This window comes from Excalfactoria chinensis, chromosome 3 (genome assembly GCF_039878825.1).
Source record: "Excalfactoria chinensis isolate bCotChi1 chromosome 3, bCotChi1.hap2, whole genome shotgun sequence".
NCBI lineage: Eukaryota > Metazoa > Chordata > Aves > Galliformes > Phasianidae > Excalfactoria > Excalfactoria chinensis.
Genome location: NC_092827.1, coordinates 89753040 through 89763749, shown reverse-complemented (window position 1 = coordinate 89763749; position 10710 = coordinate 89753040). Strand labels below are relative to the sequence as shown.

The 10710-nt window shown below is 47.7% G+C and overlaps 2 protein-coding genes across 3 annotated transcripts; both read left to right on the top strand.

Moving 5' to 3' along the window:
- Window position 1: 1 nt before the first annotated feature.
- On the top strand, window positions 2-2652 carry GEMIN6 (gem nuclear organelle associated protein 6). The gene is made up of 2 exons (XM_072333428.1): window positions 2-295; window positions 1684-2652. The coding sequence occupies exons 1-2, from the start codon at window positions 168-170 to the stop codon at window positions 2057-2059; spliced, it is 504 nt and encodes a 167-aa protein (XP_072189529.1). The 5' UTR covers window positions 2-167; the 3' UTR covers window positions 2060-2652.
- Window positions 2653-2943: 291 nt separating this feature from the next.
- Window positions 2944-9510, top strand: LOC140250601 (serine/arginine-rich splicing factor 7-like). Of its 2 annotated transcripts, XM_072333426.1 has the most exons (9): window positions 2944-3098; window positions 3520-3700; window positions 3921-4097; window positions 5038-5112; window positions 5250-5351; window positions 6111-6164; window positions 7675-7719; window positions 8312-8347; window positions 9203-9510. In XM_072333426.1, exons 1-9 carry the CDS (start codon window positions 3077-3079, stop codon window positions 9225-9227), a joined length of 717 nt encoding a protein of 238 aa, XP_072189527.1. In that variant the 5' UTR covers window positions 2944-3076; the 3' UTR covers window positions 9228-9510. The 2 variants fall into 2 exon arrangements, with proteins under 2 accessions (XP_072189527.1, XP_072189528.1); XM_072333427.1 differs by lacking the exon at window positions 7675-7719.
- The last annotated feature ends 1200 nt before the right edge of the window (window positions 9511-10710 follow it).

The window sequence follows — 10710 nt, the reverse complement described above, 5'->3', positions numbered from 1 at the left end:
AGCGGCGGGGCCGGGGAGCTGGCGTGTGCAGTAGCGAATAGGGCTGAAAATGCGCGGAGGAGCCTTACTTGGAGGCAAACTCTGCTTTGATGTGAAGGGCAAAGCGAGGGGATTCAATACTTCAGCTTGTTGATCTGGCTGTTTATTAGGTGCTGAGTGTAGTCGGTATGAATGACTGGCAAAATAAAAGCCCTCTGGACTGGGAGACCTATGTGAACAAAAGGGTGAAAGTTGCAGCGGATGAGAAAAATGAATACGAAGGATGGGTCCTAACAGTTGATCCAGTTTCTGCCAGGTGAGTATCGAGACTTTCGTTTTCCTCGCGCTAAGAAAGAACAGTTTTTTCAGGAAAATATAATCCCAAGACTGAAGCAAACTTGAGCAAAACCCGCTTATTGATGCTCTGCGTCCTGTGTGTTTAGTTGGCAGTACCTAAGAGAAAAAGGTGCTGTAGCTCATGAGACCCAGATCCACATTAATTGGAGCCCTTCTATGAAGACAGGCTGAGGGAGCTGGGCTGATTCAGCCTGGAGAAGAGGAGGCTCCGGGAAGTTCTCACTGCGGCCTTGCATTGCTGAGGGGAGCTTACAAGCAGGAGGGGGAGTGGCTTTTTACTTGGTCTGATAGTGACAGGAGAAGGGGAAATGGCTTTAAACTAAAAGAGGGGAGATTTAGGTTAGATATCGGGGAAATTTTCCACTGAGAGGGCAGCGAGACCTTGGCACTGCAGCCCAGAAGCTGTGGTGCTGTGGTGCATCACTGGAGGTGTTCAAGGCCAGGTTGGATGGGGCACTGGAAGCTTGAACTGGTGGGGAGCAGCCCTGCCCATGGCTTAGGTTGGAACTGGGTTGGCTTTAAGGTCCCTTCCAACCTAAGCCATCATATGATTCTATAATTAATCTCATTCAGTGGACTGATAAGTTTGGGGAATTAATAGCACCTGAATTCATGCTGCCTTTACAGTGGATCTGACATTATTACTTAAAGTGCTAGTCCCTTGTTTACGAGTGCCTCTAATAACATCAAGTCTTGCATCATAAAGAGAGTAAAACCACAGGGACATTCTTGTATGTGTTAGATGTTGAACCTCTTATCCTCTGCCCAGAATTCTCATGTCAGTGCCTTGCTTTCCCCTCTAGCAGACAGGCGCAGTGGCTGCAGGAGAGGAAGCAGAAAGTGATAGCACAGGTCTCTAGCATCTCAAGTGAGCAAGAAAACAGGGCTTGAAAGGCACCAGAGAACAGGCAGACATTTGTCTCATTGATGCCAGATGTTTTTCTTACCTTTTAATTGGAAGCTTTCTAATAGGAGCACAACGTAGAGGCTAGAAACAAAAGCATCCAGCTCATGATGGGTTTCAGAAGAAACAGTTGTTTCAGCTATGTAGTAGCTCTGGTGTGCAAAGGTTGGAACGCTGCCCGTAAATGTCAGATTCCCAGTCCGGATTCTGATGCACATCTCTGCTTTGTTCCTTTTTTATTTTAATGTGAGGCTTTGCTTGTTGGTACCTGGAGCAGTCTCAAGTTCCAGGCACCGTTTTAAGGAATAGCCTCCTTTAAGAAAGATGCTGGGTACTCAGTGTTGCCACCACAGCTTCTGAGCACTCATCCGCAAGACTCTTAGGCTGTGTTTCTTAGGCTTTGGTTAAGCACAGTCAGTCATACGTTCTTCTTTCCCTGACAGTGTCGTCCTTGCAAACTTTGTGGAGAACGAAGCGGTGTCCGTTTTGGTTGTGCTCGGCCATGCCGTCCAGGAGGTCAGCATCATGCAAGACGCAGACGATGAAACGAAGGCACGGCTTTCCCGCGTATTTGAGCCTGAGGAAAGCAAAGCTTACAGCCCAGAGGAGCTCAACAAGAGGAAGAACGACTTGAAGGAGTGGCTGGAAACAAACCACATTCCTGTAACAGAGCAAGGCGAATCGGGAAGCACGCTGTGCGTGGCCGGGGTGCTAACCATCGAGCCGCCATACAGCCCAGAGGAGTGCAGCAGCTCCAACCAGATCATCCTGTCTCGGGTTCAGGGCTTGGTCCAGAGCTACCTGGAGAAGCAGCAGTGACGCCTAAAGCAGCTGGGCCTGCCCACCCCACCTCATGGACTGCTCTGGGCGCCTGTATCTGCTCGACCCAGAAGTGCTGGGTATTGCTGCCTCTGATTTTCTGTACTTTACAGGGGATACAAGTGGTGTCAGCAGCAAGCACAGAGCACGCACTGTTCTGTTGAGTTAAACCAAGTGGATGACGTGTTAGATTGCTGTGTAGCTTTTTTAAACAGCGCTGTGAAAGATGACAGGTGAGAAACATAAACGGTGTTCCCCTAAGGCTCATTTCATTGCTGTTCTATTGGGGCATCTCCACACGTTCAGCTGAGCAGCTCCCACTGAGTGTTTAGTTCAGGAAGGATTCTGGCTTGTCAGACCGAAGGGCTGTTGTGAGAAAGCTGAGTTCTCCTGCAGTAGTTTGTGTTAACACCTTTAATGCAGGGCAAGGCGTGTAGAAGGAGCGGGGAAAGGCAGCAGCAAGTGGCAGGTTTTACCGCCGTTGTTCCCTATCTGCATTTGTGCACTGGGCAGGGCCGCACTCGTTAGGATTCCTTGCATTTCCTCTGTAGGCTTTAGCACTATTTTACACCAACGCACGAAGCAGTGATTGCTGTATGAGTATTAAAGGGAAAAAACCAGCACGAACGAGGCCCTTTACAAAGCCCAGGTGCTGGTTACCAACAGGCTCTCGTTATTGCTCCTACGGCTGGTACTTCACTCGCTGATGCTCGTGCCGCCCGCAGTCGCCGTCCCCCACGAGGCCGCAGCATCGCGGACCCCGCAGCACTTTCCGCTTCCTGTCCCGAGGCCGCGCGACCGCTCGCCAGATGCGGCTCGTCCCGCGCACGCGCGGTACTGCACCCGCAGCTCTCGCGAGATCAGCGCGCGCGCTCGAGCGGCGCGTTCCTCCCGCCCCGCGTTCTGTAGCGACCGGAGCCCCGCCCCGCCGTGCGGCCGTTGGGGCGCGGCGCGCAGGCGTGACGGCCGTTCCCTCTCTCTCAGGGACGCGGCGGGGCTCGAACTGCGGTCGGGACGATGTCGCGCTACGGGCGTTACGGTAGGAAGGGCGGCAACAAAGGACGCCAGGGGAAGGCTCGGCGCGGCGGAGGAGGAGAGGAGGAGTGCGGGCCGCCGCCGGCAGCGGGGATGGGCGGCGTGAGGGGTTTAACTCGGGCCGGGCTGAGCGGGGAGGCGGCCGCTCTCGGTTGGCGGCCGTGAGAGAAGGCGGCGGGGAGAGGCGGGCGGAGCGCGGCCGCCGCCGGTCGTTTGTAGGGGCGGAGCCGCTCTCCATCGGGAAGCGGGCCGTGCGGGCGGCGGCGCTGGCGGGAGCGCAGCAAAATGGAGACGGTGTTAAAGATGGCGGCGCTCGCGGGACGCGGGGGGAGGGGCGGCCGCGCCGCGTGCGCGTCTCGTGCCCCGCGCTGCGCCTGCGCGCCGCCGTCCGCGGGTTGCTGCTGACATGGCCGCTTTCCCTGCAGAGACCAAGGTGTACGTGGGGAACCTGGGCACGGGCGCGGGCAAAGGCGAGCTGGAGAGAGCCTTCAGCTACTACGGGCCGCTGAGAACCGTGTGGATCGCCAGGAACCCGCCGGGGTTCGCCTTCGTGGAGTTTGAAGATCCGAGGGATGCTGAAGATGCTGTGCTGGGCCTCGATGGGAAGTACGTTTAGTTTAGTGGGAGCTATTGGTGAATGGCTGGACAGGGTGATCTTATAGGCCTTTTCCAAACTTGGTGCTTCTATGATTCCATGACTCTACATGTGTGTCAGAACCCCCTGGCAGCACCTGACCTCGTCATCCTGCAGCTGTCAGCAATGTCAGCTCTTGTGTAGTGGGATGAAGGCAGAAAAGCAGTGACTAACAAGAGCTGTATATTGCAGGATAATCTGTGGCTCCAGGGTGCGAGTGGAAGTGTCGACGGGCATGCCCCGGCGCTCCCGTTACGACAGGCCTCCTGCACGGCGCCCCTTTGACCCCAACGACAGATGCTATGAGTGTGGTGAGAAAGGCCACTATGCTTACGACTGCCATCGCTACAGCCGCCGGAGGAGGAGCAGGTACGGGCGGGATGGAGTGGCGGGGTTGCATCGCCGGTTCACTGTGCGTAGCGCTTCTTAGCGAACAAAAAGCCAGTTTTAACTCTTAATGTTGTAAGTCAACAGGTATATATCACAATTTGTTGCTAATACATATCAAATGTTACTATCTTAATAATCAACCTGGTCAAAACCTTTCAGGTTTCTTCGTTTGAGTCAGTCGCCTTGATTCAGAATGTCACGAGCCTTAAGATTTCATGCTGAGGCGCCTTGCAAATCCGACACTTAAGATCCTCCTAGACCTTGAGGTGATCAGCATAAGAGGCCAGATCCCCTCGAGCCATCTCCACCTAGCTCGACCTTATTCTTTAAGGGCAGAAAATTTGAGACGGTGACCGCCGTAACAGTAAATTTGGCTTTCAATTGGGGCCCCCCCCTCCGGTTTAGAAAGAGGAACACCAGATTGACCACATTCCCAGCTAGAAAAATCTTCTTGCGTCAATCAAGCCTCACCCTGGCTCATTGGGCTGTCAGTTTGATCGTCGTTAGATTGAAGAGAACACCTAGATGCAGCGATCGGCTATAGATACTTCTAGATCGTCTAGATCTGCTAGACCTTGGGCCAAAGAGGGTCGACCTGCAAACTTGCAAGGTTTATTTTAAATACGCATTACAGTATTTTTTTATTCTAATGTAATTCTGCAATGTAATTCAGCTTTTAACATTTTTCTAGGTAGTAAAAATGCTCAAGACAAGTAGGCCCAGGCATTTTTTCCAACTGACAGATGCTAGTGGTGTGGTTTTATTTTGTTTTTTTCTTTTTGTTTGTTTTTTTTGTTTGTTTTCTTTTTGTTTTTTTTTTTCTTCTTAGTTGTCTGAAAGTTTTGACTTCAGCAGGGCCTCACAAGCACTATTGACTGAGGCTGTTCTCTGATACCTGTTTTCTCCAACCTCAAACCAGGTCCCGGTCTCGATCCCGCTCCAGGTCCCGAGGGAGGAGATATTCTCGCTCACGCAGTCGAAGTCGTGGTAGGAGGTAAGATTCCAAGTGCAGTGGCCTTGCTGGTTATTTTCTTGTTTTTACTTTTCCCTTCGTTCTGGGCAGGAAACCCCTCTGCATCCTTTGTGAGAAATTCCTTTTTGATAGTTTGTGTTGTTGGGTTTTTTTTGTAGGTCAAGGTCTGCTTCCTACCGCAGGTCCAGGTCAATCTCTCCTCGTAGGTATAGATCATTTTCACCTCGCAGATCACGGTCTGGCTCCTTAAGGAGATCAAGGTATGTGTTACCTGTGATGCTGTGAACTCACAACACTGCTGAAAGAAATGTCATCACTGGAATTAGTGTCTACATTGTTTTGCAGTCTGTAGCGCTGATGGGAAGCCTCATGGAGTGAAATCCCAGAGCTCATCTGAGCTTCTTCTGAAGTTACAAACCCATGCTTGTAAAATCAAAACTGCAGTTGCTGATGGTTTTGTTTCATGCTGTACTGAAATTAAGGCTGTGATTTTGATTTCTGGCTGATGCTTTCTACTTGTTTTAATTGATACAGAGAGTAATGGTGTTTAGTTAACTCTGGCAGCAGGTTTTCATACGTGGGTGATATTATTGGCAGTATCTACTGACACTTTTTAGTAATATTGTCAGTTTACGTAGAAGTGTATCATCATAGAATGGCCTGGGTTGAAAAGGACTGCAATGGTGAAGTAGTTCCAACCCCCTGCTCTGTGCAGGGTCGCCCACCACCAGACCAGGCTGCCCAGAGCCACATCCAGCCTGGCCTTGAATCCCTCCAGGGGAGGAGCATCCACTATTCCACGGGCATCCACAATTTCTTTCATTTTTGGCCTTATTTCTACTAAGGAATTATGTTAGCTTATTTGAGTCCTTTCTTGTAGCTGGCAGTGAGTAACTTGAAGAAGTAACTTAAGTAACTGCAGTTATTCGTGTTACGCTGATGACTTTAGGGAACTGTGCTGTAGGATCTCAGCTGTGTGAGTCACTCAGGAGCTGATCTTTCGCTGCTCTTTATTTTAGATCTAGGTCCAGATCACGCTCAAGATCTCGATCCGTTGTATGGCCTCGAAGCAGGTAAAGTGCTTGTTCCAATTTCTTCTAAGTGAGAACAGATGAAGAGTTCTCTCTCTCTATCCCTTTGTTTTTTCTTTTTGTCCCTGAAAGGGATTAGAAGGTTTTTGCACTTTTCATACATCTTTCTACAGGCCACTGTTGATTTGTATCTTGTCATTCATGAGTTTGCTTTAGTCTGTGGCTGCATGTATATATGCTTATTGCCATAAGCAAAGTATATCTGTGATTTAATGGAGAGAAGTTCAGAAATCTATTTGTTGGCTATGCTTGAACTTGTATCTTGTAGCAAATGTTGCATAGCTTTTTTCTTGTTGTATTTGTTTTTTGTAAGTCCCAAATAGTCCCAATATAAGCAGTGAGAGGATTTATACTATGAACTCGGCTCTTGCTTACCACTTAACATTACTGTAGAGTGAGTGAAGAGGTGAGACAGGCTTCATTAGGGGACTGGCTGCTTTAGGACTTGCACGTTGATTCTTTAAGGGATGGTGGTGGTTGATTATTCCTTGAGCTGTCCTGACACACCACTCCTGTGTGCTAGTGCTGCAGGAGATCACCACACAGGTGCAACTTGCAGGCTGCTGTAGATAGGGCTGCTGCTGCATTGCTTGGTGACTTCTGCTTCTGGAGTGGTTCAGTTCCTGCACGGAGGATGCTTAATGCTGTCTGAAATGCTGATTTCGTGTCTGCAATTGCAATGGTAAACAGCGGTGTAGTTACAGAGCAGAATTACAGTCTGGTCCTACTTCTAGAGCCTCTGGTTGGCAGTCCTCATGTTGATGTGCCTCCTGCAGTAAGGCTTTGCCAATCTTTGTAGTAAGATAACGATGCTCTTGTGTTATTGGCCAAAGGAAGTTGTGCTCGTGCTACAAAACACATGTTCTGGGTAGAGGTGAAGAACTGTTTGTGTATGAAAATTATATCCTAAAGTAGCACAGCAAGTACTTAAATATGCACGAGGAAAGTTTGAGTTAGATCTCAGCCCATAAGGTGACCCGAGAATAGTTTACAAATTATGAAGTCCTTGTAGCCGTGTATATAACACAATTGAAACACTTTTAATTGGGATAGCAAATGGAAACTGTTTAATTTACTTGAATAAAAGTGGCACTGAGAACTGGAGAATGTACCAGCTCTTCAGCACGTCTGATTTATCTCCTAATGTGCTGTCTAATTCAAACCTTACCTTAAATGACACTTGTAATTATTCTGCTTGTGAAGAGGACATGGGGGTGGACAGGGCTTCTGTTTTATAGAAGTGGAAGGCAAAGCTTTGCTGGGGAGCTTCTTGGGCGTGTTCTGTTGCTTCCTGATAAGTGGAGTCTCTGCAATAAGATCCAAAGGATTCTTCAGCAATGTCATGAGGATGGGCCGCCTGCCCAGAGCAGAGCATTCCTCTCTGGTTCATGATGCTACGTAGCGCGAAATTGCTGTTGCTGGTCAAGCTAACCTTCTTTGTATGTGCATGCCACTGGCTGCTTTGCTGAGCTTTATTTTTCTCCTGTTGTAGGTCTGGGTCCCATGGTAGATCTAAATCTGGCTTACCTGCTAAAAGGTGAGCGTATAAACACAACTAGCACTCAGTAATTTTATTTGGTCATGATTCCAAGTTTTTTTGGACCAGTATCTCAGTTGCATGTAGAAGAGCCTCTTTCTTTAATGACTGGTTTTTAATCATATTTTAAAGATACATTTTTTAAATTGCTTTTATTTTCTATATTTGATTTTTTTCATGGGTTGGTCCATAATTGTTCCGGAAGGACTGTGGATATCTAGCAAGCTCTCATCTAACCCATGACGATGATGGCAAAGTATTTTGGCAGGATTTAAGGCACATCTTGCCCCTGCCCTGTTCTCAATCCTGTCTTTTCTTCACTTGTTTCACTGCCCTGCTGTCACTTTGTAGCTGCTTCAGAGCAGCTTTCTACTGAGGGCTTCAGCTTTCAGCAGTTTTCTCTCTCAACTGCAGCTTCTTGCTTAAAGCTTCTAAATTGGGTGTACTTGCTGTCAGCAGCATTAAGGGTGGTATCTGTTGCACACAAGAAATATTAGAGAGTTCTTACTGCTCTAAAGTGGTCAAAAGTGTTGAGTGCATGGAAGTTAATTAAGTGAAGAGTTCGTTACGTTGCTTTTTCTTTCTTTTACAGTCGCTCAAAGTCCAGATCACCATCTCCAAAGAGAAGGTAGGAAGAAAAAGTAGAGAACAGCACACTGAACCAGCATCTGTAGTGGTTGCTGTAAAGGCTGACTTCTCCAAACGTAAAATCATGAACTTCTTTCCTTGTGAGCTGTCACACCTGAATTTGCGTGGGTGTTTCCTTCTGTGAGCCACAAGTTTATAACGAGGCTGTTTTCTCGAGAAGAACTCTTAGTGTAGTTGTCCTCTGTCCACTTACTGCTGTTACTTGGAATCCTCCTAAGGTAACCTACTTCAGTGAAACCTGGACAGTAGAAAAGGCAGGAAAATGTAGCAAGTAGCAGGAAATGCAATGGCACTGAGCACAGCTGGAAAAGGGGTGAAGAAGTAGGAAGGAAACCACAGTATTTGGCAGGATTCAGTGGTTCAGTTCATGGTGAATCTTCACAGTGTTGGCTCTTAACTCAGATGCACAGCTTCATATTGGAGGAAGAAAGCAGCAAAATCCTCTGTGTAAGCAGGGATGTAGATAGCGGACATTCATTAGTCTGACTTAGAGACTCATGGCCAGCTCCAACCTGGGGATGTGTGGATTATAGCCCATCTTTACCTTGGCTGATAAGAATCCATCTGTGCATGGCTGGAGCCTCACAGCTGCTCCTCTTGAGCGTGCTCCTTGTCTTACCTCGGGTATTACAGCTGGCTCCTATTTTAACTGCTCCTTTCATGTTTCAAGTTGCAACTGACACGATGTAAAACTTAACATTTTGAATACATGTGAGCTGCAAATGGAAACTCTGGATAGATTCAGTCTGGAGGAGCGGTTCCCTGGGGTAGAATGCATGTTTTCTGCTGCTCTGGCTGTAGGATTTGTCCTTATTCCTTTTTATTTCTCTTTCAGTCATTCACCATCAGGAAGCCCTTGAAGGAGGAACGCATGTCCTGAAAGAATGGATTCAAGTTAAAAGGTTAAAGTTTAAGAAGAAGATTTATTTTGTTTACATTATTATAAGGGATTTTGTGGTGTCTTTATAAACGAGGGCTTAGTCCTAGAAGGTTGTTTCTATTGCCTAACAACAGGCATGAATTTGGATCTTTTAAAAGTAGACTAATGCAGAACTCCTTTGTTGTGTTAACGTTCAGTGATCTGGAAATATAGGGCTTTTTGTATTTGGTGCATTGGAATAAACAGTGCATTTCTAACTAAGAGATACTTTGTTCTAACCCTGCTGTTCATTACTGGTTGGGTGACTGAAGCAGGTCACTGAGCTGACTTACAGCAGGCGGGGCTGTCAGGCACTTGTGAGCTGAGCATGGAAACACAAGGAATACGAGAGTTCTGGTCTCTTTTTCCTCTTGATTAAAGGGCCAATGGACTTGAAATAATTTTGGGATGTAAACTATTGAAAAGTCACTGGCTTTTGAATTCACATTTGGTATCCCAGTTGTCCAAACAGTTAGAAGTAGTACTATGTTGGAGGAAGGGATTGATATTTATGATAAGGTGGAAGAACCAGAGCAGGAAAAAAATGCATCCAAGTAGTCCTTTCAGGTGAAACAACAAAGCTTTCCTTACAGTCATCTTTGCTCCTCTGCCTGGGCTTGGTTGGGAGGCAGCTCCCAGGGAAGAGGTCAGTAATGGAACAGAAGTATTCCACCTGAAACTGAGAGCACTGCTGGTCACTAACAGCAGCACTGCTGCTTTGTTCTGAATCAGTCACCTGGATTTCATATGGTTACGTCCTGAGCAAACTCAGATGCAGCTCAACAGTAACATGGAGAGTTTGTCCTGTGCTTTGGGGGATGCGTAGCCACTGGGCTCTGGCTTTTCCTCCAGTCACCTGAGGTATTAAAATGGCTTTCCAACCCTTGGAGTGCTGTAACTGCTCCGAACAGCTGTAAAAACTGGCACTGTGGAAATAGAGATGTTGCACAGAAGGCAAATGGTTACCAGCATAAAAGTGTACCTGTGATGCATATAATGGTGTTTAAAGCTATTGCAGTGTGTCTGTGTTTGAATGCCCTACATCTCTGTAAAAGTAAAAAAACAAAACAAAACCCATAAACTGAAATTATACTTTAACAAAAGAAGTTACGGCTTCACTAAGTGGAATTATACTGTGTAAAGGCTTTAGTACATCTACACATCAGCCCAGTGCAGCTACCTGCTGCTAAAGGAAGTAATACAGTGTGCTGTCAGCCTGTGAGAAGGGGCTGGGGGGGAACATGACCACATTGAACCCCTTCTGAAGTAAGGTGGCAGGGCAGCTGAGGAGGTGGTTGTAGAGGAGCGATGGGGGAAATGAGGGCATTACTGGCTGTCAGCTCCTGACTGCATGGATGTGCTTAATTCCTGCCGCTGACTTACCTTATTGTGGCACCACACAAGGCACCACTAGGATGTCCCGT

Coding starts and splice junctions, on each gene's coding strand:
- GEMIN6 (XM_072333428.1), top strand. CDS start 168: ATGAATGACTGGCAAAATAAAAGCCCTCTGGACTGGGAGACCTATGTG. Junction 296..1,683: donor GTTGATCCAGTTTCTGCCAG/GTGAGTATCGAG, acceptor TTTCCCTGACAG/TGTCGTCCTTGCAAACTTTG.
- LOC140250601 (XM_072333426.1), top strand. CDS start 3,077: ATGTCGCGCTACGGGCGTTACG. Junction 4,098..5,037: donor AGCCGCCGGAGGAGGAGCAG/GTACGGGCGGGA, acceptor ACCTCAAACCAG/GTCCCGGTCTCGATCCCGCT. Junction 5,113..5,249: donor AGTCGAAGTCGTGGTAGGAG/GTAAGATTCCAA, acceptor TTTTTTTTGTAG/GTCAAGGTCTGCTTCCTACC.